This window comes from Heterocephalus glaber, unplaced genomic scaffold (genome assembly GCF_053883595.1).
Source record: "Heterocephalus glaber isolate CG9 unplaced genomic scaffold, H.glaber_assembly_v1.0 deba00000738, whole genome shotgun sequence".
In the NCBI taxonomy this organism is placed as follows: Eukaryota; Metazoa; Chordata; class Mammalia; order Rodentia; family Bathyergidae; genus Heterocephalus; species Heterocephalus glaber.
Genome location: NW_028258161.1, coordinates 5,923,665 through 5,947,622, shown reverse-complemented (window position 1 = coordinate 5,947,622; position 23,958 = coordinate 5,923,665). Strand labels below are relative to the sequence as shown.

Here is a 23,958-nt window from a genome sequence, read left to right as displayed (position 1 = left end):
AATAAATGAATACATTATTTACCATATATGTCTTTGAGGGAACAGATTTATCTATTGGTCAAGCACTTGAAGAGAAATTTAAAATTTAATTGGAAAGTTATTAAAAACAAATAACCATGGTTGCCCTTTTTGGATAGCAATAGGGAGAGAAACCAAGATTGCTGAAGTTATATTCTGAAGGTCACATGACATTTTTAGGGCAGAGACAGGGTGATAACTCAGGTTGCCTGGATTCTAATCCACTGGAGTGCCCCCTCCCCATATAAAGTTGGCTTTCTCATACATTTCTATGAAAAAATTTTTTTACCAATATTGGATTACTGAAAATATGGAAAAAAGTAGAAAATCACAATTGTGTAAAACAAGTGTGGAGCTATGACTAGTTAGAGATAAGCTTTGATATAAATATAGGCTCTCTTTGATCAAGAAGTTAACTGTACTGTTATTGCTTGGTGGCCATTTAGGATTAATGGCCAGGAAAACTTAGTGCCACTTAGCCTGGGGAAGACCTGAGACTAGTGCACAACTAGAAGTCTCCAGGAAGGAAAATCATTATAATTATATCTAGGAACCTTCCCTTCAAACTAACAGATCTACAGTAAAGGAAGAGGTTTCATGAATGTTATCAAGGAACACATGACCACTACTGCTAGAAAGCCCCTGCATAGAAGCAACCACACATCAAAGTGGAGAAGCCCAGCAGGGGACTGCAGAACATGGCTAAATGTCAAGGAAAGAGAAGATTTTTCTCTTAAATATTTTATGTTTCTCTTCAGTTAGGTAAAAATGAAATGAATGTAGCTTAATACATTCTCACTTTTGTCCAAATCAGTTATACCTCTCTCTCTCTCTCTCTCTCACACACACACACACACACACACACATTTTCTTCAACTGATTTATGACAAAGACTATCTTTATAAAAACTGTTTTTCTAAAATCCTTTCTCACATTTACTCACATAATCAGTATTACATGTTTTGTAAGAGTCCTCTGACTTCATAAAATCTCCAAGTTTATTTAATTTTAAAGATGCTGACTTCTGAGTCAGTTAAATGCATCATTCAACCCTGTGCCATTTTAATCAGAATGCAGAGGGGTAAAAAAAGAAATAAGAAAGCTGGCAAATGAAATGAAAATTCTGTCAATGGCTGGAGAATGGTTTTGTAGTGGAATTAAACACCAGCCTGTCCCAGATTGTCCCTGCTCTGATTTCAACCTGTCACCATCAAGGTCCTCTCTATAAAGCAATTGAAAAGTTGGGAAAAATGAAAAAATGAAAGAAACATAAAAAACAAAAGATGTAAGGAAGGGGGAAGAAGAATGCCTGTAACTGGCATTGAAGGCACATTGGAAACATATGCAAGGGAAAGAATGGCCCAGGTGGAGACCCAAAGGGCTCTGTCCTTATCCTAGGTTGCTCTTCCTTCTAGTTATTATTTTCTGTATAATCACGATCTTTACTAGGTCTTTCCACTATCCTGGCTTCTTCTTGTTATGCATTGGGCAATCTGAATCCTTTGCCAACTTTCAGATGATGGTGGTCGTGACATGAGTCACAGTGACACCAGATGACTTGGGTTTCCACTCCAGCAGACGGACTCACCTACTGACGAGGACTTCTTCGGGCCTGCCCTACAGCAGGGGACATGATTCAGTGGAATAAGATTACTCCACATGGATTTTTGGATACTGTGCCCAGATTTAACTTTTTTTCCTCAGATGACTTTAGTGCATCAACTAGTTAAAACGGTCACATATCCCTGGAGAAGCAATCACCATGTAATTAAGGCTTAGGTGTGGTTGACAGGCAGTAATGTCCCTGTGTGATGGAGAATGAATTAGCTGGGCTTTTGCCCAAGCTCCTTTGCCAGTGAAAGGGAACAGAAAGTACAGTGATTAAATGATTAAGTAGAAGGAAATAAACCTAAAGCCAAACATATTTTTTATGAACACAGAAATAACTGTACCAGGTCATGTCTTCCTGAGACTTCCTTTGTCTTTACTGGGAATACAGTGGTCAATAATTCAATCTTTGTTGCCATTACCAAAGTCAAACATGCAATGAAAGCTCCTAAGAAGTCAGGTCTCTGGGCTGCACACTTTGCTTACCTACCTTCAAGGGTTACATTCTAATTGGGAATAATTACTGATGTAATTGGGTGATTACTGTTGTGAAGTCATGCACAAAATAAGTACATGGAAAACCTGGATAACAGTTAAGTCTGCACTTTGCATGCCTTAAAGAGACCATAATAAGCCTTCATCACTGCGAAATTTGTGTATCAAGACCCTCAGGAAGAAACTGAGCCCTGAAGTTGTCAGGTTTTGTAGCTCAGTGTGAACTGACCACGGCACACAGAATGGACATTTTCACTGAGCAAAGCTTAATGTATCATTGAATTATCATAAGAAAAGGACCTAAGATATGGCAGCCACCAATGCCAGATGCTAGAATACCGCATCAACAAGTTGGACAAGGTGCCTGCCCTCCTGAAGCTATAGTCAAGTATGTGGGTCCTCGACATAAACAACTACAGATTGTTGTGTTGTGAAGCAGGCTAAGATGCTGGATGCAGAATAATGAGCACAAGGCCACTCCTGGTTGTTGGTCAGAGAAGGTTCCTGGAAAGAGCTGACAGGTAAGCTGAGACTTGGAAGAGAAGAAACCATCAATATAGAGTCAGTAGATAGGGGTAAGGCTAGGAGTGTATTATTAGACCAAAGAAAGCAAGGTCAAAGAAGAATATGAATGAAAGAAAAGGAAAGTGTGTTTTTGTCACCATTGCCACTAGAGTGGGGTGAACGAAGTGATAAGTAATAGTGCAACTAAGAAAGGGGCAAAGAACTTCAAGTGTGAAGGGACAGGCTCAGGCTGGTCATCCTCTGATCTACCACTTGCTTGATATTTCCTTCTCCCTGGCCCAGGACTAGCTCTGATGGCCACCAAGTTTACTGGATTATATTTTCTCTACTGTTTCTTTACTTGGCAAGTGCTTGTGACTTCTTTTCCCAAATAAATTATAAAGTCCTTGGAAAGCAGACTCCATGTAAGATTCCTCTGTATTTAGAGCACCTCCTTGCCTGGCACCCAGTAGGTGCTCAACAGACATTTGTGCAAATGAGTTGATAAGGCAGTAGTGGGAGGATGTGAAGGTCAGGTTTTGAACGCTGACAATGACACCAATTTGGAGATTAGGCAAAAATGGCTGATATGGACATGTTTGCAGCAAGGCTAATCAACCTGAGATTAGGAGGTCGAGGATGGTAGAAGAAAAAAGAACAATGTCATTATGTTTTCTTTTTTTAAATTAATTTAGGGGATTAAATAACTGACTCTTAGAAGCTTCTTAGGCTTCTTCTTTCTCTAGACTATAATTTTAGGTAAACAAACTTTTCATAAAATAGTTCATATTAATTTCAGTCAACTGAAGAGGGCTTTGGAAATGGAGGAATATGTCAATCACCTAAGATATGGTAATTATAGCACAGTCTTTATCCAATTTGTAATGTAGCCAAGGTTTTAAAACAAAAAATAAACATACAAAACCAAAAAATAAAACCCACCACCACCAAAAGGACATAATTTAAAACATAATTACTGGAAGTTTTCTATTGGGCTAGATACTGGAAATGAAAAAACAATCAATGAAAAAACTGCACAATGCTGGATTTGAAAGAGATCTTAATAACAAAGTCTAATCTATGATTGTACATCATTCAGGACACAGGGCTAACATCTCAGAGTTGCTCAGTAACTCCTCTGAATTAGAATCTGAACCTCTTGTTTCCCAAGCCATAGACATTTCCACAACTATTCTGTAATACCTGATATAAAATATGCTTTAAATCAAGTAAAAGGAAATCTGTATAACCAGTTGCTATAATTTGTATCATTTAAAAATATACATATTATTTGTATCTTCACTCAATTGTCATAAAGTGAATGTTTGTATTCTCCCAAATGTCATGGGTTGAAGCCATGACCGTCAATGTGATGTTATGTGAAAGTGAGACATTTGGAAAGTAATTAGGTTTAAATGAGGTCATGAGGGTGGGGTTTTCATGATGGAATTAGTGCCCTCATAAGAAGAGAACAGAACTCTATCCCCCACCCCACCTGCTGTGTGTGTTTGTGTGTGTGCCATGTGAGGACACATTAAGAAGACAGTTGTTTGCAAGCCAGGAAAGAATCCTCACCAGGAACCAAATAAGTCAGCACCCAAATCCTAAGACTTCCCAGCTTCCAAACTGTGAGAAAGCAATTTCTGTTGCTTAAACTACCCAATCTATAGCATTTTAAAAATTGGAGCCTAAGCTCATTAAGACACCAACTCATTTCACAGAGATATTGCAAAATAGTACCTCCCACCCCAAAGTTCACACTTTAAGCCACTATTTACATTTTGGCTTCTCTTGCTCTTTAAAGAGAATTTTAATTTTCTTTTACCTAAATAGTATTTTTGAATGACAAGCTTCTTATGTTGATAACATTAGTGTGTTTCTGTCTTCAGATTGTTTAGGTGTCCAAGATAAGAGTAACAACAGAGAGAAAGTTTCCCTTTCTCTTTACACCTTGCCATTCATTTCCATGTGTTAGAAAATTATCCTTGCTTCTATCTCTTATTGTAATAAAAGAAAGGTAATTCCTATTCCCTGTGGTATTTTTATTCCAGGCATGTTGTCTTTTTAACATAAGAGTAAAAAATTATGAAGAAATACAGGTTATTCATCTAGTCTCAAGAGTTTAAATGCCTCGTAATTACTGTTATTTTATCCAGGCAGAAGAGCCCAGCCTTTTCCATTACTCCTGTCCTTCCAAAAGCCAAGCTTACTCATTAATTACGTACATCTCCTTTACTGCTGTCTGCTCCCAGGAATGTTTTTTAAAAAACATATTTTTATGTAATTTTTTATAACATTAAAATTATAACTGAAATAAAGGAATAATTTTTTAAAAATAACATCTGGTAGTTGCTTCACATAAGATGCCAGTCTCTACTGGTAATGTCGTAATCAATGTTGTCTCTTACAATGTGATGATATTTTTACAACAAAGAAAAACATATCACCAGAAGAAGGGTCAAGCATACACCTTATCCAGAACTTCATTTGCTACCCAAGTCAAAAACCACACACTTCCAAGGGGACCACACACTCTGAAATATTGCAAGTTTAGAAAGCTTTTCAAATCTCACTCAGAATTCATTTTTTCCCTGAACTTTGTCTTCTTTGGTTTCTTTTTATTTTTTGGAATTTCCCAAAAGCTCAGACATTTTTAAAAGTCACTAGAAAATATTGAGTAATGTAATCTAACTTTTATGGTTTTAGACATGTGGCAACCAAATTAGTTCATTCAAAGCAAATAGGATGGGGAAATAATTGAATATTCATAGCTTGTCTTTAACACTGGCTGCCTTCTACCTTTTCCTATGTTTAAAAACAAAAGTTAATTTCTAGTGAGGTTGTTAAATGTATCAATTTCTACACATCCGAATGCTAGAATCTACTTGCTTTCTGAATATTTCTTCTCAAAATTTAAATTTAGAACAAAAAACTGGCTTGGTAGAAAGCCAGGAGTTGACTAATAGCAGAAAAGTATCCCAAATGGAGCTTTTGGGACAAACATCTATGTGTGATTTCTTTATACAATTTACAGTCTGCCACCTTACCTCAGTTCCTGCTGATTTTTAAACCTTTACTCACTTACCAGCTCCCTAGTTCTCAGTAAGGATCTCCATCAAACCTGGCGAGGATATGCTAATATATTTGAATGGCTTTCTTGCTTTCTCTCCAGTTATTCAGAGATAACATAGTAGTGAGCTAAAGAAAAAAGGAAGAGTAGCAATGATTTTAGCTAGTACATTTCCAAGGAGAAATTACAGCAACAGTGGTAATTTCCACACTTACCAATGCTTACTCTGTGCCAGACTATGAGCCTATGATGTGTTCATTAAATCCTCAAATGACCCTTAGAAGTAAGTAAGCTTATTTTATTGTTTTGGCATTTGAGGCTCAGCTAGGTATGATGGTGTGTGCCTGCTAATTCCAGCACTCTTGGGAGACTGAGGCAGGAGGATCTCAAATCCAGGCCCAGCTTGGAAAATTTAGCAATTTAGTAAGATTCTGTCTTGAAATATAAGGAAAAAAACTGTAGGGAAAGTAGCTAAGTGGAACAATCTTGAGTTCAGTCTCCATTATAGAAGAAGAAGGAGGAGAAGAAGGTGGGGGAGAAAAAGAAAGAAAGAAAAGAGAAGAAAACTGAGGCTCAGAAACAAAGTATATTGTCTGAGGCCAGGGGATATAAGAACAGAGGTTATCCTAATTTTTAAGCTGGTTTAGTTTGTACTTCTCTGTTGCACTGTTTCCTCTCCTATTATAGTTAGTTGGATCCTTTCCTATTACAGTTAATTGGATCCAATAAAGATTCTAATTTTTCTACTTTTTTTGCATCCCGTAGTGATTTAAAAAATAAATAAATGATTTACCCATGGTGAATTCTGTGTGAAGTCAAGATTTTATGTGTTTATCAAAGACAAGGTATTCTATCCAATAACTCAACTCCTACCACAAGAATAGTAATGTATGACTGCTGCATACCTGATTATGAGTTTATATTTACTCAACATTGAGAAGAGTTTCCATTAAATATAAACACAAATGTTGTGCTCTGGAGTTACAGACTCTCAGTCATGGGGAAAATACCAGCATGGGAGAAACCATCAACACTGCCACAGAAGAAGAGACCTAGAGCTCTGATGCCGGGGTGCATGGGAGGACCTGCTGTATGCTGGGAGTCTTCGGGGGTTCTGATCATTAATCTTTGGAGAAAAAGTCTTTGGATAATTAAAGCAGATACAATGATAGGAATTGTGTTAACATTTTTAGCTCCATGGCAATGTATTTTCCCTAAAGAATTTGAAAAGAAATATATGAGGTGAAGAAGTCAAACGCAGTACAAATCATACCAAGGACTAAAGAACTTCACATTCTTTAGTGTTTTCTGCTTTCAAGAAAGGATGGCTATAATGACAGAGCCAAACCGTGAGCAGTGTCTGTACAGAGCCACAGAAACTTCGCAGAGGGCCACTGGTTCATCTTGTTGGTCACAACCATTCAAGATAATGTTGTTTTTTAAAAATACCTTTGAAGGCATTTTATTCTCCCCAACAACGCATTTGTCATCCCCCAGGTTACATTTAAGGTGTTTTGATGGAATTTTCCAAATTTTAGATGGAGACCTGACTAAAAATAAGCCAAATCTATGCTGAGTTCACAATAAAGGAGAGAATGCACCCACACATCTAATGGCACCATACAAAGTTCAGGCCTGGCGATTATAATGTGATGACGTGGCATGCAGTGAACAATAGCTGCACTGGGTGTATGTGTTGGCAGAGATCTGTCACACAGAGAAAGAGGACCCTTGGACTATGCTGTTGAGCAGGCTTGCATGTGCTGCTGAACTCAGCTTTGGTCGTTGTGATGTGCTGAGCTCCATTTATGCAGCAACAGGCTTCCCAGTTAGTGACCTGTGTGCCATTTATTAGGACATATATTAAAAGGATGAAGTACTAATCTCAGTTAAAGCTAAGTGTAACCAAAGAAACACAAATGAATGCCATAGCTGTGTCTTGCTGCTTTTCACAGGCCTTGCGATAAAAGCTAAATAGTTTTTAGTGGCTTTTGCAATTATACTTCCTTTCAATTTTCCAAAGGTTACGGGCCCTGAACCACACAAATCCCATTAAAATAAGTGGCTGTTGTGCAACATAAGTTCCTTTGAAAACATTCTTCAATGCCCATAAAGTGATCAGTGGGCTGCACTTTAGATCTGCTCGCCTGCCATGTTTTCAACCAAAAGGCAGATGACAAGCTTTGATGTGGTGGTTGGTTTCTGCTACTGAAGCTGGCATTTTATCTTCTTGCACCAGACTTCTTCCCAAATTGATGTGATTCAGGCAGAGGAAACTTTTTTCTCCTGATTTTATTCCTAAACTTTGTCTTTACTGTACCTTTAAATTATAACTGCCTGACTATTGATTTGGGATTGCCAAGGTTCCTCCCACAGAATGTAGAGCAGGAGGGGGTTAGGGACTTCTCTTGCTAACTGAAGCCTTAGTGAGTAAGGATCACGATATAGCCTGGTCTGCATGCTGGAAGTGTCACTTTGTGCTAATGCACCTTCAGCAGGCATTAGAAGTCCAGAGCAAGCCTATCCTAGAGCCAGGGGCAGGGCTGGGGTTGTCTAAGTCATATTTTTTTTGCACTTTTTTTGTATTAAATTCTTTTATTGGTACATTGTAGGTATACAACACAATTAATTTCTCATTGGTAATTGTACCTTTACATAATGCATCTTGGTTCTTATTTTTTTCCCCATTCCTAGCCCTCCCTTCATGCCCTCCACCCTTCCCTATTGACAAAGACTTTATTTCCATTTTTTCCATTTCTCATCATTTTTCCTTTCCCTTCTTTCCTTTCCCCTGCCCCTCCCACTACCCCTACCCCTTTGGACCTTTTCTTCCTATTTTACATTATCGATTATTCATTCTAATGATTGGTACATTTTAGGTATACAATATAATGACATTCATCATTGGAAATTTGCACCTTTACATAATCTCTCTTGGTTCTTATTTCTCACCCTTGCCCAGCCCTCCCTTCAACCCCTCCAGTCCTCCCTATTTACAAAGATTTTGTTCCTATTTTTCCATTTTCTCATATTAATCCCATTCCCTTCTATCCTTTCCCCTAGCCCTCCCACTTCCTTCCCCTTTGCCCCTTTTCTTCCTATTTCACATTACCTATTATACATTTAGTCCTTATTTACACTTTCAGTTTCTCACACCAGAGAAACTATTCGGTATTTACACATTTTTGTCCTATTTATTTCACCTAAGAGTATTGCCTCAATGTGCAACCACTTATGTCTAAGTCATATTTGAATGCACATGGACATCCCACCTTGGGCTTAGGGCCTCTCTTTGAGAAATGCTTTGGGTGTTTGCTAACATCCTGACCCACTGGAAACAGCATTCTCTTTAACATCTCTCCCTTGTATGTGTTCCTGTTTCTTTAAATTATTCCTTCGTCCTGGAGCTGTTTTTCATGTAAGTGATAAAAATACAGGATCATTCCCACATTTTCAAAGCAGTGAGACTGTGGAGCTCTTTTTCCCTCTTTACATGTGAGGACCAATCTCTCTGAAAAAGAAACCCTATAAAATGTTTATGTTTTCCTCTGCAGTTAAAATTAACTAGAGCCCAAAATAAAATGACTTAATTATTTGCTTTGCATTATTAAAAAGAATAATTGGAATTCAGAAATCGCTCAGCCCTTTAGGACTGCAGATGAAGCACTAAAGTTGTAATATTCTGGGATTCCTATTCCACAAAAGTACTGTTTAACTCTTCCAACTTTTATTGTAACTTAATTTATCAAGGAACCTTTCTCTTTCCTATAGGAATACCCGAATACATTTAGCTGACAAAACATTTACATAGAAAGGGTTGGACCATAATTGTAAGAAGTATTTGATAGGATAAACACACACACACACACACACAACACACACACACACACACACACACACACACACACACACACATTGGAGAAGGGACAGATCAATGTTGCCTGGAGTTATCAGCAAAGTTTGATAGAGGAGGAAAGGTTTGAGATGTGTCTTGGGAAACAGATTTTGAACTGTATCTTGAAATGAACGAGAAATGTCAGAGTTGTGTGGAAAAGGTGAAAGACAGGGGACACTACAGTGCTAAAGTAACCCCACACAGACTTACAGAGGCAGTTGAAAAGAAAAAGCAAGAGCATCTGGATCAAAACAGATATTCTCTATGAGGGCTGATGCACTTGTATTGGCTATTCTAGTGGGAACAACATGTGATATACATCAGTCCTCTTTCTTAGGTCCTCTTTTTAATAGCTAGTATGGAAAAAGCTGACTTTCCTACAAATATTTTCCCTGGGTAGTGGTTCTTGTTTATATTTCTGATGTTTTATTGTTTGTTTCTTACATGGCATGGATATTGTCATTTGCACTTAAGAATGGAATGGAATTAGGTTTTCTGGCTTTTAATTCTGGCTAGAAGTCCCAAACTTTCATTGTCCAGCAAGTCACATTATCTTTCTAGCTCTCATTTACCTCAGCTGTAAAATAAAAGGGTTAGATTAGACAACATGTTGGCTCCTATTTAGTGCTAATATTTTATGACACATGATTCCAAGTGAGACCACACCTGTTCATAAGGCCATTTGCCTATTTTTGCTAAAAGAGTGGCAATAACTGGATACTTGCAAGTTATTTAAGCCAATATAATTATAAAATCCCTATGTACCTTAGATGAAGTATAAATGGATAAAAATCCATTCATAATACATAGTTGCTGTGCTGCTTGATGAACCCTAACCAAAGGATAACAACATGCAGCCTAATGTCTGATTGGACATAGTGTCCTTGGACAGCATGTTTCAAAATCAAATGTCACTGTAGCTGTTTTAATAAGAATGATGATCTTCCTGCAGTGATAAAAGTACACTGGTTTCTTTCCTTTGTGTTCAACCAGGGCCCAGAATCTGATAAATGTGTTTATCGCAGGTCTTTCAGATGCCCTGCATTAGTGAACTTCCACAGTGTTTATGCTGCTGAAGATATTGAGCTGGTCCTGTTCTTTTGCGTTCAAGGGGAAAACAGGGAGCTCGCAGTGTATGATCAGTGAGCAAAGACAGACAAGGTAGAGGGCTGCTGCTCAAGCTGTCTCTGCTGCCCACTCATTGTCTCTTTCTATTACACTGCACTTTGAAGGACATTTGCCAGACCCAGACTCCTGGGACCCCTGTTATTTGAGTGTCTTTTCTCACCTTCAACATGATCTGGACTGATGTTTTCATTTGTTAAAAACAACAAGAACATTCACTGGGAAACTTTTTCTGGAATCATTTCAGGTCATCATAGCTATTTATTCCCTGTCATAAACTATAATTCTCCATTTCCCTTATTGCCACATCAGGGGAGTTGGTGGTTTATGGTGGACAGTCAGAGGAATTTGAATTAACAGTGGAAGATTTCAAAAAAACTACTGGGAGATTATGTAGCAGGTTGTAGCACTAAGAACAGAACATAAAATATTCTTGGTCTTGATCATAGTTTGCCTGTCCAAGAAGAAATAGGCTTATGAAACAGCATAAAGGATTTAAAATTTGTGGTTATACCTGAGAAAGAATTTTCTTTGAGAGAAGCAAACAAATCATGAGATTAGCTTAATAAGGGATTTCCTTTATTTGATTAAAAGTAATAGCCTGGAGGCCTAAATAGTCTCAGTTTGACAAAAGTATGGAAGTTAAAGATTTATTCTTGAAGATTTCTGTTTAATGGGGACAAGAACCTCAGTTTATGGCACTGTCTCAAAGGCCTGGAAAACCCAGAAAAATCTGACATGCAAAACATGAGGAACTGTGGATAAAAAGATTCAGAAAAAAGAACTGAAACAAGATAAATGCTTTCAAATATTTAAATAGTGAGGATAATACAAATGCAAGATAACTGCCAAGAGGTACTCAATCCTAGGTGTTTGAATTCTGATGTCAACATTATTGTAAACTAATTTTGCTAATAGCTGAATAGGGGTATGACCAGTGTGTGGGTTGGAATATTCTGGGCTTGGAGAGACCCCAGAAATTATTAAATTGGCTTCATTCTCAAGATGTGGGTGATGTGACATTCTTATTGAGAACGTGACAGAAGTGCCATCAAAGCACGGCTCCTAGCTGAGGTACAAAAGATATGAAAAATCAAAGAGGTGGTCAACTGAGCACAGAAACAAAGCAGAGATAATGACTGACAGGAGCTTCTTGGCTGGAGAAATATAGGGGGCAACGTATGAATTTTTTTCTACAGAAACAGTCTTCTAAGGACAAGAAAAGTTTCATGTTTCCTGGGAAAACGAACTCTACAGGCACTTACTGGACCTTGGTGGTTCGATTACCAAAAGTAAATGTGCTGTCTCTGTCCTGGGCTCCCTGGGTTTGATGTAGCAGCGCCGAGGGGGAAGGGGTCTAGAGCAGAAAGACTCAAGAGATCTCAGCTGTCAAGCACCGAGAGATCTGGCTTACAAGTTTCTGGACTTAAGCTGCATTTTGAGTCCATACATAAATCTAGAACATGCTCTAATGTGTAATATTATAGCTAAGGTACGTGCTGTTATTCTCAGGACATCCTGCTTTGTGCTAGTAGCTTTGTTGAATATATTGTATATTCATTTATGATCACAGAAGATTAGGAAACCCTACGTACTGTATTAGAAATAAAACCCTAACAGCTACTTTCTTTTGAATATGGAGCAAGAGGCCAAGTTCTCCTTCCCCCATCCTCACTTTAGCTCCTTATAATTTGGTTTGGGCTGAGCCTTTCTGGGGAGAAACTGTTAGAAATATAAGTTCAGTTCATCTGAGAGACCCTCTGCCGTGACCTGGGCAGCTCATTGCTGTAAATCTCTGCAAGCTACACAGGCTCTGGGGCGACTCTGGACTTTAGGTGATGGTTTGTTGGTGGTGTTAACACAGCTGGTGTTCCACTCAGCCGCACAATCCATCACTCTTGTCCAGGGGAGGATGGGGGCATGTTACTCTCTGACTGCCTCGCTGCCTGGGGCTGGCTGAATGATTAGCTTGCCAAAATGTCTTCAAGAGAACTCAGGGCAAATCGGGAAGTGGGAGGAGACTCTGACAGGTTAAAAACTTGGGGTTGTGATTCTCTAGAGGTCCCTAAGTTGTCAGGACCCTAGAACTCAAGTTTGAGTGAAACCAGCTGAGAGATCTCAGCATCTTGTTCCTTGTTCTTGGGCTCTTATAGGGCGAGTTGCAAGCTAATGTTAGCTTGAGTAGGTGGTGCTGTGGCACTAGCCCTGATCTAAACTGCAGCCCCCAGGAGCCTGTCTTAGCAACAGCAGGGAGCACTCAGTGCCTCTGGGAGAATGCCGGGTAAGACAAAGACTCCTCGGATTTGGTTTGAGTATGGCTTCTTCTCTATAACTGTGCATTGTGTTCATGAGTATATGTTGAGGAGAAAGAACCAGGAAATAGCCGATCTGCTTCATTACGCAACTATGCAAGTGAACATAAAATTGTCTGAGACATAAGGTACAAAGCAATCTACTCTCCTTCCTCCATCACTACCAACATCCAAATCCAGAAAACATATGCAGAGCTAGAGTCTCCTTTAGCTCTTTTGACAGAACAGGCCTCAAAGGAACATGAAAGTAGTGTCTCTCTGACAATCCATTCCTGCCTGGTCTTGTTTTTAGGAGCAACAATCATCAGAACTCCTGGGGTTTCTTGTGAGCATCAATGCCAACATGTGCACAAGAGAAGTGGCACTTGGCCTTAGTACTTTGATAAATATGTGAGCATCTTTAGATAGATGTGAGCAACTATAGATAATTGCACAAAAATGTATTCAGTGGGCTCTCTAAAGTGAGTTGGCTTCTTACCCATTTCTTCTACTCCAGATGATCAGCTGAACTCAGAGGAGAAAAAGAAGAGAAAGCAACGAAGGAACAGGACAACCTTCAACAGCAGTCAGCTGCAGGCTTTGGAGCGTGTCTTTGAGCGGACACACTACCCTGATGCTTTTGTGCGAGAAGATCTTGCCCGCCGGGTGAACCTCACTGAGGCCAGAGTGCAGGTAACTTGCGCTGAGTGGCAGGCACCGAGCATTTCCTTCACAGAAGTGCATCTCGGAAGACTTTAAAAAGACTAGTTGTAGGTTTCAGGCTGGAGGCGGTCCTAATGCAGGTTACAAATGGACAGCACAAGGACAGCCTCATTTCCAACTGTACTTTATGGGCTGCATACTATTTTAAAAATCAAATTGAATGTCTGTAGAGAGGACAGAACATTCCTTGCTCCACCTCCTCCCCATCGATTTTCCCCTTCCAGATTTATGTTTTATGGATCATTCATCTGAGGATTTGACTTTGCATCCCCAGCTTTCAACTTGAGCTGTGTGGTGACCAAAGAGAGTAACTATTCCCCACCTCAGTCTTCTTGTCTAGCCCTTGGAGATGTGCAGCCTTTCCAGAAACTTGTGGTAGGCATACATGATTGTCAATGCCAGTGGAAGTGGGAGATGAATACTGAGAAACTGAGTCAGGAGCGCATTCCAGCAGATGACTTTGTATATCCTCAGAATGTTTGAAGTGAAAAAGGGTAAAAACATGCAAGATAAGGTGAAGAGAGAGTAACAGTCCTCTCTAACATCCCTGCCATGACACATCCAGTGCAAGATAGACATTTTGAAAATAATACAAACTGTGATTACCGTTAACAATGGTGATAACAGCACAGTAACTAACACTATTTGAGTCCTTATGTCTCAAGTCACGTTCTTCACATAGCTAAGTCATTTATCCTGACATCAATTCAATGATGTTTCATCCTGCAGATGAGGAAACTGAAGCACAGAAAGGTTAAAGTATTTGACACAAAGTTATACTGCTAGGAAGTGGTAGAAATAGGATTTAAATGCAGATGTGAAGACCCAACACAATAGACTTTGAATAAATGAGGCTTCTGGCCAAATGCTTTCTCAAGAAGTGCTGTTATCTCTGCAGAAAGATCTTGTCTTCCATATCACCAATGGTCAACTGCTGTTTTGATAAGGAGGGTGGTTAAATCTGTCTTGTCTTCCTAAAGAAAGTATTGTTTGTATTTCTGTCATTTGGTGTTTGGGGGGATTTCTTTCTGGAAATGATCACTCTATAGACTGACTGGGAATCAAGCTAATACAAGGATCTTGACTAGGGCAGGACTTTGGAGTCACAAGGTGCAGCGCACCATGAGGGACATTCCTTGAGTTGATGGGAGGTCCTAGAGGACCCTTCAGCCTGAAGAGGAAGAGCGACAGATGTTTCCCCATGAAAGAACATGGTGAAACCTAAAAGTGTTCCCCAAGAGACAGGAGGAAAACTGCCAGTGACAAAAGAGGAAAGCTCTCTGGTTCCCCTGGGGTCCCTGAGGAGAGATGAGAAGGAAGTGTGAGTCAGGGTGGCAGCACCTAAAGCTCAGGCAAGAGATCCACAGGGAAAGAGCTCAACCCTCTCCTTTCCACTCCACCAGGGCAGACGTCTTCTCCCAAGCTACTTTTCACACCCCACTCCTAAGCTTCTGAGTCCATCCTGGTCTCCTGAAACTCCCCATAACTCTTATCCCCAACCTCAGTCACAGTGCAGTGCATAACCTTAGACCACTAGTAAGCCACAGTACTGTAAAGTACCACTTTTATCAAGGTGATCTGAAACCTAAAGAAGAAAACCTGGATAGTGAAAAGGTAGAAGTGAAAAATATGAGAGTACTTTTTGGATCGGAGGACCGTCTTGGTCCTATCATAACAGGCAAATGCCTTTATTTTATAATATATACATGTAGAGATAAGTTGCTATATATCAAAAATATACATTTATATACCCACCTATTATATATCAATATATTTAATATCTAATAAATAGATGTTGATATAATATAAAAATTAAATATAGTAGAATAATTATATGTAATGATAAATAGATATTATACTAAAATATATGTGTTGAAATTATTTTTTCTTCCCCCTTCCCTACTAATGACTAATGCACTAAAGACTTTTGGTACTGTGAATATTTGTGAGTAGGATAGAATAGTCCCTCCATGACTTTATTCATTTTCCATTCAGTCCTACCCTTTCCCAGTCTGAACCAATCCATTCTGGGTTGGGGCTTATTTATATTTAAAATATTCATCAACACATGACATGTAATACACTGAGTAGTTTGTGGGCTAAACTTCCCTGCTGGATGACAAAGATCTCTTGGGTGGTGCCCAGGCTTTATTTATCTTTGCAAGATTCATTTTCCTCCCTTTTCCCCTTTTTTTCCCTCAAATATTTATTGAGAGACTGTTTTGAGTTTGTTGGGGGTGAATAAGATATAAACCCTCTCCTTAAGGATAGTATGTCTGAGGCAGAGAAGGTGGATGTGTAAACCATGAAGTTATGATATGTAAGATGATTCCTACGTGAAAGTAACATTCAAGAATTAGTGTCAGAGCAGAAGAAGGAATGGCACTGTCTGCCTGGGGGAAAGGGTATGGGCTATTTATTAAGCAGCTACTCTGGTCCACCTCTCTTCACCAACCTGTAAGTGGGTATCATTATCTCAATTGGCTGAGAAGCAATGGGACATAAAAACTAAAGAATTACCCAAGGATAAATCTTTAAAGTAGTATAGCCAGTGTTTCTGTCCAATTCTGTGAGACCTTACAGTCATGTTCCTTCCAGTATAACACTTGACAGAGCGGTGATATTAAAGTCAAATCTCAAAAATCTAAGAGGAAGAATGTGATAGGCAGAAGGAGCATCTGGTGTGATTATGTGTTGGTGGAAAGTAACTGGATCCATTTGGCAGAACTCAGGAAGACTCGAGTCTAGGGTGGGAGTGAGAAGGATGAGTACCAGTGTAGGAGGTCAGTTGTGTAGCTCTTTGATGGACACAGTTAATTCCTGAATTGCCTTTGTTCTATTGTAAGACATTTTCATTTTATTTGGTAATGGGAAGCCAGTGGATGATATCAAGCAGGGCACTGATACAGTTATATTTATATTTAAAATGATAGCTCTAATTGAGAACAAAGGAGCTGGTGTCTCGGAACCCAGGGCAGAGACCTCCAGAATCGCTCAGGCCTTTCCTGCTGCCTGATCGTGATGGGGCAGTGATCTCACTCCACACTGTTTCTCCCATGTACCTTGTTGTACATTTCTATAATTGCTCCTAGCATATTTGCTTTGCAGATTTTTCAAATGTACGTGTATTTCTTTAATAAACTGTGAGCTGCTTAAGAGCAGACAATAAGTCTTTCTCATCTCTCTTCCCAACATTTAGAGCAGGGTCTGGACCACATTGGATACTCACTCTGTAAAGAATTTCAGAACGAGTAAATGAGTGGATAAAATGTCATATATAGAAGAGCTATATAGTTATAAATTGGACATTCTTGTGTCAACGATCTCAACCATTTATTTATGTAAATTTCAACAGCTTAATCTCATTGAAACTGTTTCCTCACTTCTAAAATAGAAATAATAAAAACTGATAAATGGAACTGTCATGATGACTATAAATAATGTATATCATATGCCTACCTAAATTCCTAATCCTTGTAGCCCTTAATGAATGGTAAGTTTATTATTAGCTGTTGTGGATGCTCTTTATGCTACTCATCTCCCATGAGCCCTACAAATGTATGTAGTCCAGTCAACTGCTGACCTTTAGCATCTGCATTTCTCTGCCAGTAGTTTCTTTCTAGAACTTCAGGAGACTTCCCTGCCTAGGTTTGGAATTTCCAAAGCACTGAGCATTAGTAACCAATGATTGATAGAAGCCTGTGTACAAATACTCAGTTTCCTCACCGCTCCAGAGGAATACCTTTGAGAATTTGTCTTCTGTCCACAGTCGTAGTGTTCTGAGTTCCTGCAGGATTGTGCCTCAAGGGGTAGCTGGTTTCAGGGAACAGTTTGGTGGTTGCTTTTCTTCTGTTGCTCCTGTACTCCCTTCATGGTGTTTTTTTCACCTTCCAAATAAATCATTTTTTTTAAGTCCTTGTCAGAGAGTCTACTTTTGGAAAGATGGAAGTGTTTCTTAAAATATTTAATGAGTATTATGAAAGATAAAGTTTTCACATTTTGAAGATTTTGTAAAAACTTTCAGAAAAATCATTAAGACTTTTAAGAGAAGTCTAATGAGATTTTTCCTCTTTTTCTTGATTATAGTTACAAAGGAGATTTTAACTCATATTTTGCTGTCCTGTGGATTCATCACAAACCCAGTCTCTGAGTCTGGATTACTGGAAGCACTTCTTGATCCTTTTTGTTTTGTGGTTCTGGGAGTTGAACCCAGGGTTCCATGCACGCACTGTTGCACACACTGTGCCACTGAGCTACACCCCTGCCCCATGTAGTCTTAACCCGTAAGAGCTCTGTAGCAGGGCCTGCTGTGAAGGAATGATGGCATATTTCTATTATTCTAAGAAGAATTCTATACCTATCTTGTGTCCTCCTCAGGAAAATATTAGGAGTCAAATCAACCAGGATTTCATGCCTGTAACCTCTTCTCTGTTTTTCCTCTCTCCTCATGCCCTTCTCCCTTCCCAATGATCTTCAGGTGTGGTTTCAGAACCGAAGAGCCAAGTTCCGCAGGAATGAAAGAGCCATGCTGGCCAATAAAAACGCTTCCCTCCTCAAATCCTACTCAGGAGATGTGACTGCTGTGGAGCAGCCCATCGTACCTCGTCCTGCTCCCAGGCCCACCGATTATCTCTCCTGGGGGACAGCTTCTCCGTACAGGTGAATGACTGGCTCACTGTCCCTCGCTCCGCTTCCACATGCTCCTCAGCAGTCAGCCACATTCGAAGCTGCTCCTGCAGCTGGCTGACAACTTCCTACTGGGTTAACCTCTGCAGAGACACTCAACTTGCTGACATTCCCACATTTTCACAGGAGATTCCTAGTTGCCCCAGGAGCAGGGTTTGGGGCAGAAGAGAGAGGGGCAGGCCATCAGCAATCTCCTCTTGGACTCAGGAACTCTTGCGAAGGTTTCAAAGATTGGGAAGAATCCCAAAGAAAAGATCACTTAATAATAGCTGTGCCCAGTGTCCCTCTTGCAAGCATTCCAGGATAGAACTACCCCGCTTCCAAATTTAAGATAGATTTGTTTTAAAATGCTCAAGCAGGGAACTGACATGTAAGGCTCTAAGTTTAAGATCAAAGGCAAACTTCACAGTAAATTTGATTTTGAATTAAAACAAAAAGAAAGAAAGGGGGGCAGAAGGCAGAGAAAGGGAAGGAAAAGGTGAGAGAGAGAGAGAGAGAGAGAGAGAGAGAGAGAGTAGGAAAGAAAACCTAAAGTCATTCTGATCATTTACATGACTTCATTTCTTTGTTAGTGAGGATTTCTTATAATCCCAAATGCCTTCATATTTTATTGATAACTCTTACCTACCTTCCTGAGATTTCTTTGGGGGTCAGTGTGTGCGTGGGTGTGTGTGTCTTTTAAATACAAATGCATAATTTACACTAAACTTTTATATAAGAAGGTGAACTGTTTTGAAGAAGAAAACAACAGAGCAATATTTCAATCTCATTGAGAAACTTAACCTCCATTTATTATGCTATTCAGAAAACACATGGTGATACCAGTAGGGAAGCTGAGACATGCATGCTCAACAAGTTGTGATTGCTTCAAGTGCCTTTCTTTAAACTTATCCCTGAGCACTCTAGGAAAACAAGTCATGGCTACAAGCTCTCTCTCTCTGGATGATTTCACTGGAAGAAGTATTCGCAAGTTCATTTATTATGCTTTTATTTACCTTTTTATTAAGGTTAATTATTGTCTGAACAAATTTTAAACTAATCACAGGAGATTATATCCTAGCTGAAGCTGAACCTTGATGTGAAAAGCACATTTTTGTTTTTTATTTTTATTTTTTGGTACCATAAATCAAACTCAGGGTCTCACACTTGTCAGGCAGGTGCTACGTCACTGAGATATATCCCCGGCCATGAAAAAGCACATTTGTGAAATGCAAATACTTAAATATTTTCTAAAAGTTGATAGTTCTAATTCAAGCTCAAAGTTCCCCCTAACTGTTCCTTCTGTTCCAAATCAGTTTCTGAGAGAAACACCATAAATGCATTAGGAACTTCTTTCATATTCCTTGCTGTAAAGTTAGCCTGAATTTTGGTCTTGGTATATGATACGGACACCCCAGGAAAGCCTTGTTCTGGACCCACTTTGTCCTCAGCCTTGTTCATTTTGAAAGATTAGTTTTATATGTGTGTCCTAGTTAATGTTTTAAAGATTAGTTGAATCTCTGTGACCTCTTCTTCCATAGGATGTACTAAAAACACATTCTGCAGCCCATTGTGAAGTCATATATTGTTAAATATTTTAAAAAGCAGAAGACTTCTTTGTTTCTCTCACAAATATCAGTAGTCTATCGACTCATTGAATGGCTAATGGAATGGATATAGTTCAAAGCCTGATGCTTCAAGATCTCTGGTTTGAATTTTCTCAGAACTAGAAAGGAATACTTCTTTTTTTTTTGCTTGGTACTCCTTAGGAACTTTTCACACCAGCTGTAAACTGTCCAGACGGCTGCCACATGGTCCTTACAGTAGGAGGCTGAGCATAGCATACTGCACAAATGGGCACGAAGTCTTTCCTGAATTAGTATCAGGCCATATAACCTGGACCAAAGCAGAAATCCAACCTCCATACTGCATCGTCTGTACTTCATATATGGGCATCTAATTGAAATTATTAACATGGCAACCTATGTGTGCCTTTTGGGGAAATATTCTCTTTTAATTGAAAAGATTATATAGAAGTTTTAGAATCATTTTCAAAAATGTCCATGATTCCACATCTTAACATAAAGAGTTTGTTCTTTTTCGGGACTAGAATTCTATATTTTATATAAGTTTAGCCTTAGTGTACATATTATTTTGTATTCTGCTCTTTCCACTTAAAATCATATAACCTATTATGTTTTGCCTATATTCATGGTATAAATATATATAATTTCTCTTAGATTCAGAGTTTGTAAAAACTAATTAAAGCAATATCATAGAAACTGTTCATATTCTGTAATAAGAATAAATTAATCTCCAAGTATAAGTAGAAAAGCCATGATTTAAAGTGGTAATTTAATCAATCCAGTGTTTGCTCAAGTGTTTATATTTTGGTTAATTGCTAAAAGTGACAAAGCACTATTCTGTTATATGCAGGTTTTTCTGCTGTGTTTAGAATCAATTATATTATGATGTCCACTTTGAAGAGTGCTAGGAAATATAACTATTGTTAAGTAAAGCAAGTGGTGAAAAGCAAAGGAAATGATACACCTTTTGTGTTGTGGAAAATTAACTTGCTATTCTTGTTGGTATTATAATGTCAAGTTAGTTACTTCACATGTGACATTCATTAAAAGGCATTTCTCTTGATTAATCTTGGGAACATTGCTGTGTGATAGCTCTATTCTTGCTCCACTTCCAAAGAAGAGAAGACTGAACACTTGCACAATTTTAAGTCTTCAGCAAGTAGAATTAGAACTAGTTCTTGTGGTCCCTGTTTCTGTCCAACATATTAGGTCAATGACCATATTTTTCATTCCAATTAAATATTCCATTCTGTTGGGGTAAGGAAAAGTGGTAATATTGGAAAACTACCTAAGCATCCCTTTTTGATTCAAGGTGTGTCTCCCATCAGTGAGGCATGCCTGAGAGCTATACTCTGGGCATGGGGGCATCCCATTGGGATGACTGCTGGGTGTAGGTTGGTCATGCAGCCCAGAGAGAGTGAGTAGAAAGTCTGTCAGACAGGACAACTTGCTGACTTTCTCAGCTGTTCCCTGGAAGATGGAAACCAAAGAACAAAAGCAGTTATTTGTGCATGCTAAGAATTATGAGCTGGGAAATAGCCAACACATTTTTTTCTGGGTGTCTTACATTCAGACTGGTGGCTGTATAATTTATCACCCAAACTGATATTTTTGAGAGGGAAGTAATATTAATAATTATATTAGGACAACGGTTATAAGCTAGGACTGTCCCTCACAAACTGAACGTACAGTTCACTCTAATTATAGCATGTCATTACCGCATGTATTTTCTTGAGCATGTTGCAGATGATGATGTCAGGCAAGCAACTGAGTCACCAGAGCAGCAAAGCATTCCCCAGTGGGGATGCTACTGTCCTACCAGGTGTCTTCTTTACCTGTGGCTTGTTGAAGGAAGATTTCTTTTGGAATGCACACCCACTGCTTAGTCCTAAATGATTTTCCTGAAGCAGATTATGAGAATAAACCACACACATCCCTGGAATTGCTAATCTTCTAGTGTTTTGTCTCTTGGATAGCAGTTAAGCCTTACACAAGGCTTAGACTTTTGACTATTATTTGAAAAGAAGTAGCCCAGAAAGCTTTCCTCAAGTCATTTCTCTTCCTGGGAAAGGTAGATAACCAATGGGCTGGCTCTGCAGCGTTAGTCTTCAGTACTATTTCCACAGGGAGAGCTGGACTTAAAAGAAAACTGGTGACAAGTGAAAGAGAGGCTGACTGTCCTTGTCCAGTTTCCCTCCCTCCCTCTTCCTCCTCCTCCACCTCCTCCTCCTCCCCTCCTGATTTGGTCATGGTCATGGTGCTGCCTGACATCTGCTGAACGCATTTGGCTCATTTCTCCCTTTCACACTTTCAAAAATAGATCCTCGTCCCTCCCAAGATGTTGTTTACACGAGGGGCTTCATAACGGATTCTAACGGAAGACACTGAAAAGGTAACTTGTCAGAGGGGGAGAAGGGTGGCTGCTGGGGGTAGGGATTAAGGGGGAATTAAGTATGTTTAAGAAAGGGGGGGGTGAAATCCTAGAAATGTAAGCAGTGAGGTCCTTGATTGGGGAATATCGGAAGAAGACAGAGCTACAAGAAAATGTGTTCATAAAATTAAGAGTAGTATTGAGAGTCAAGAGCAGAGCCCCTCAAAGATGGCTGCGCATGTTATCACCTGGGGCTATGTTCAGGCTGACTGCAATTCACTAGGTCTAGGGTGGGCTTCTTTCCAAGGTGATGCTAAAACCTGTTCACACTCAGTACACACTGAATAGTGAGGTTTTAGATGACTGGAGGGTATGAGGCAGGGATCAGAACTGTGTTTTTGTCCTTGCCCTTATTTTTTCTCAGGCTAGTCAGCTCACTGATTTCTTGTGTACTCTTTGTTTCTGCAATTGAGCTCGTAATAGTTTCCAATGACATATCTCACAAGTGTGTTTGGAACCCATAGATAAGTACTGTGCATTTAAAAAAAGAAATACAAAATTTTGTGGCAATAAAAGGCTTTGTGTCAAGAGGTTTTGTATATATGAAAACATTTCTAGAAAGAAAAGTTAAACATTGCTGAAGAATTGCTTAATGTGTAGTGCAAATAGAACGCTTATGGATGTGGTCTAAGTGTGTCTGCATATAAGAACTAAATATATATTAAAATTAACTTCAGAATTTCAAAAACCAAAGTTAGAAATGACTATTTAAATCACACCAAATCACTTCCACAATGATTCATGATATCTCACTTTAATTTTCCCTAGGAAAACTGGTATTGAATTTCCTTGGGCAAAGCAAGAATACTTCCAATTTTCTTGCATTGACCAAAGAATAAACCAAAGAGATGGACTCCAACTTCTACACATTACAGAAACGGTAGCCTTTGAAAAAAGCTTGAGCTGATCAAACTCCTATTCTTAGGAAGACCCCACAGACTTCGTGGGTGGACAGATTTATCATTGGAGCGAAACTTTAAAGAGGTTGTCATCATTTGATGAAAAAGGACAAATAGAAAATAACATTAAAATTGAAAACTGAGCTAATGACTTTGTTTCTCAAGCCATCCTCAACTGTATGTGATTTATAATATTCACACCATGGGTGACTTGAAATCAGAGAGACAGATGTCCCTAAGTTTTCTGGCTTTAAAATCATGCCATGAATAGTCGTTTCTGAACTTATTTAGCATTTGGCAGTTATTTTAACACATTTCCTCCTCACTACAACCTCTCAGAGTAGGTTGAATTGATTGTAAATGATTTGTCACCTGTGAGAACAGCACTCCCACTCTTGGGTGGGGTCAGCATTCTGCTCTCTGTGGCTGAGCTGCATCTGCTAGGAATCTCCAAATAAGGACATGGAAAGATCTCAAGCTTACTTAAACTCTGGGGAAGTCCCAGGGTAGGCTTGCTGAGTCAGCAGACATGGTGCAAGCATTTCATTTTCATCTCTAATGTCTCAATGCACTTACTGTAAATTTTTGGTTTCAGATATAGGAGCTTCACTAAAAATTAAATAAAAATGGTGCTTTAGCCAACTCTAT

General features: G+C 39.1%; 1 protein-coding gene across 2 annotated transcripts in view; it reads left to right on the top strand.

Annotated features, from left to right (window-relative positions):
• Window positions 1-23,958, top strand: part of Prrx1 (paired related homeobox 1) — a 70,771-nt gene that overhangs the window by 39,969 nt on the left and 6,844 nt on the right. Inside the window, exons 2-4 of one of the 2 annotated variants that reach the window (XM_021244676.2) lie at window positions 13,524-13,699; window positions 18,207-18,388; window positions 22,301-22,372. In XM_021244676.2, coding sequence (XP_021100335.1) covers window positions 13,524-13,699; window positions 18,207-18,388; window positions 22,301-22,355 — 413 coding nt within the window. In that variant the 3' untranslated portion in view covers window positions 22,356-22,372. The remainder of the gene's footprint in view (window positions 1-13,523; window positions 13,700-18,206; window positions 18,389-22,300; window positions 22,373-23,958) is intronic. The other variant, XM_004865244.3, reaches the window with a different exon arrangement.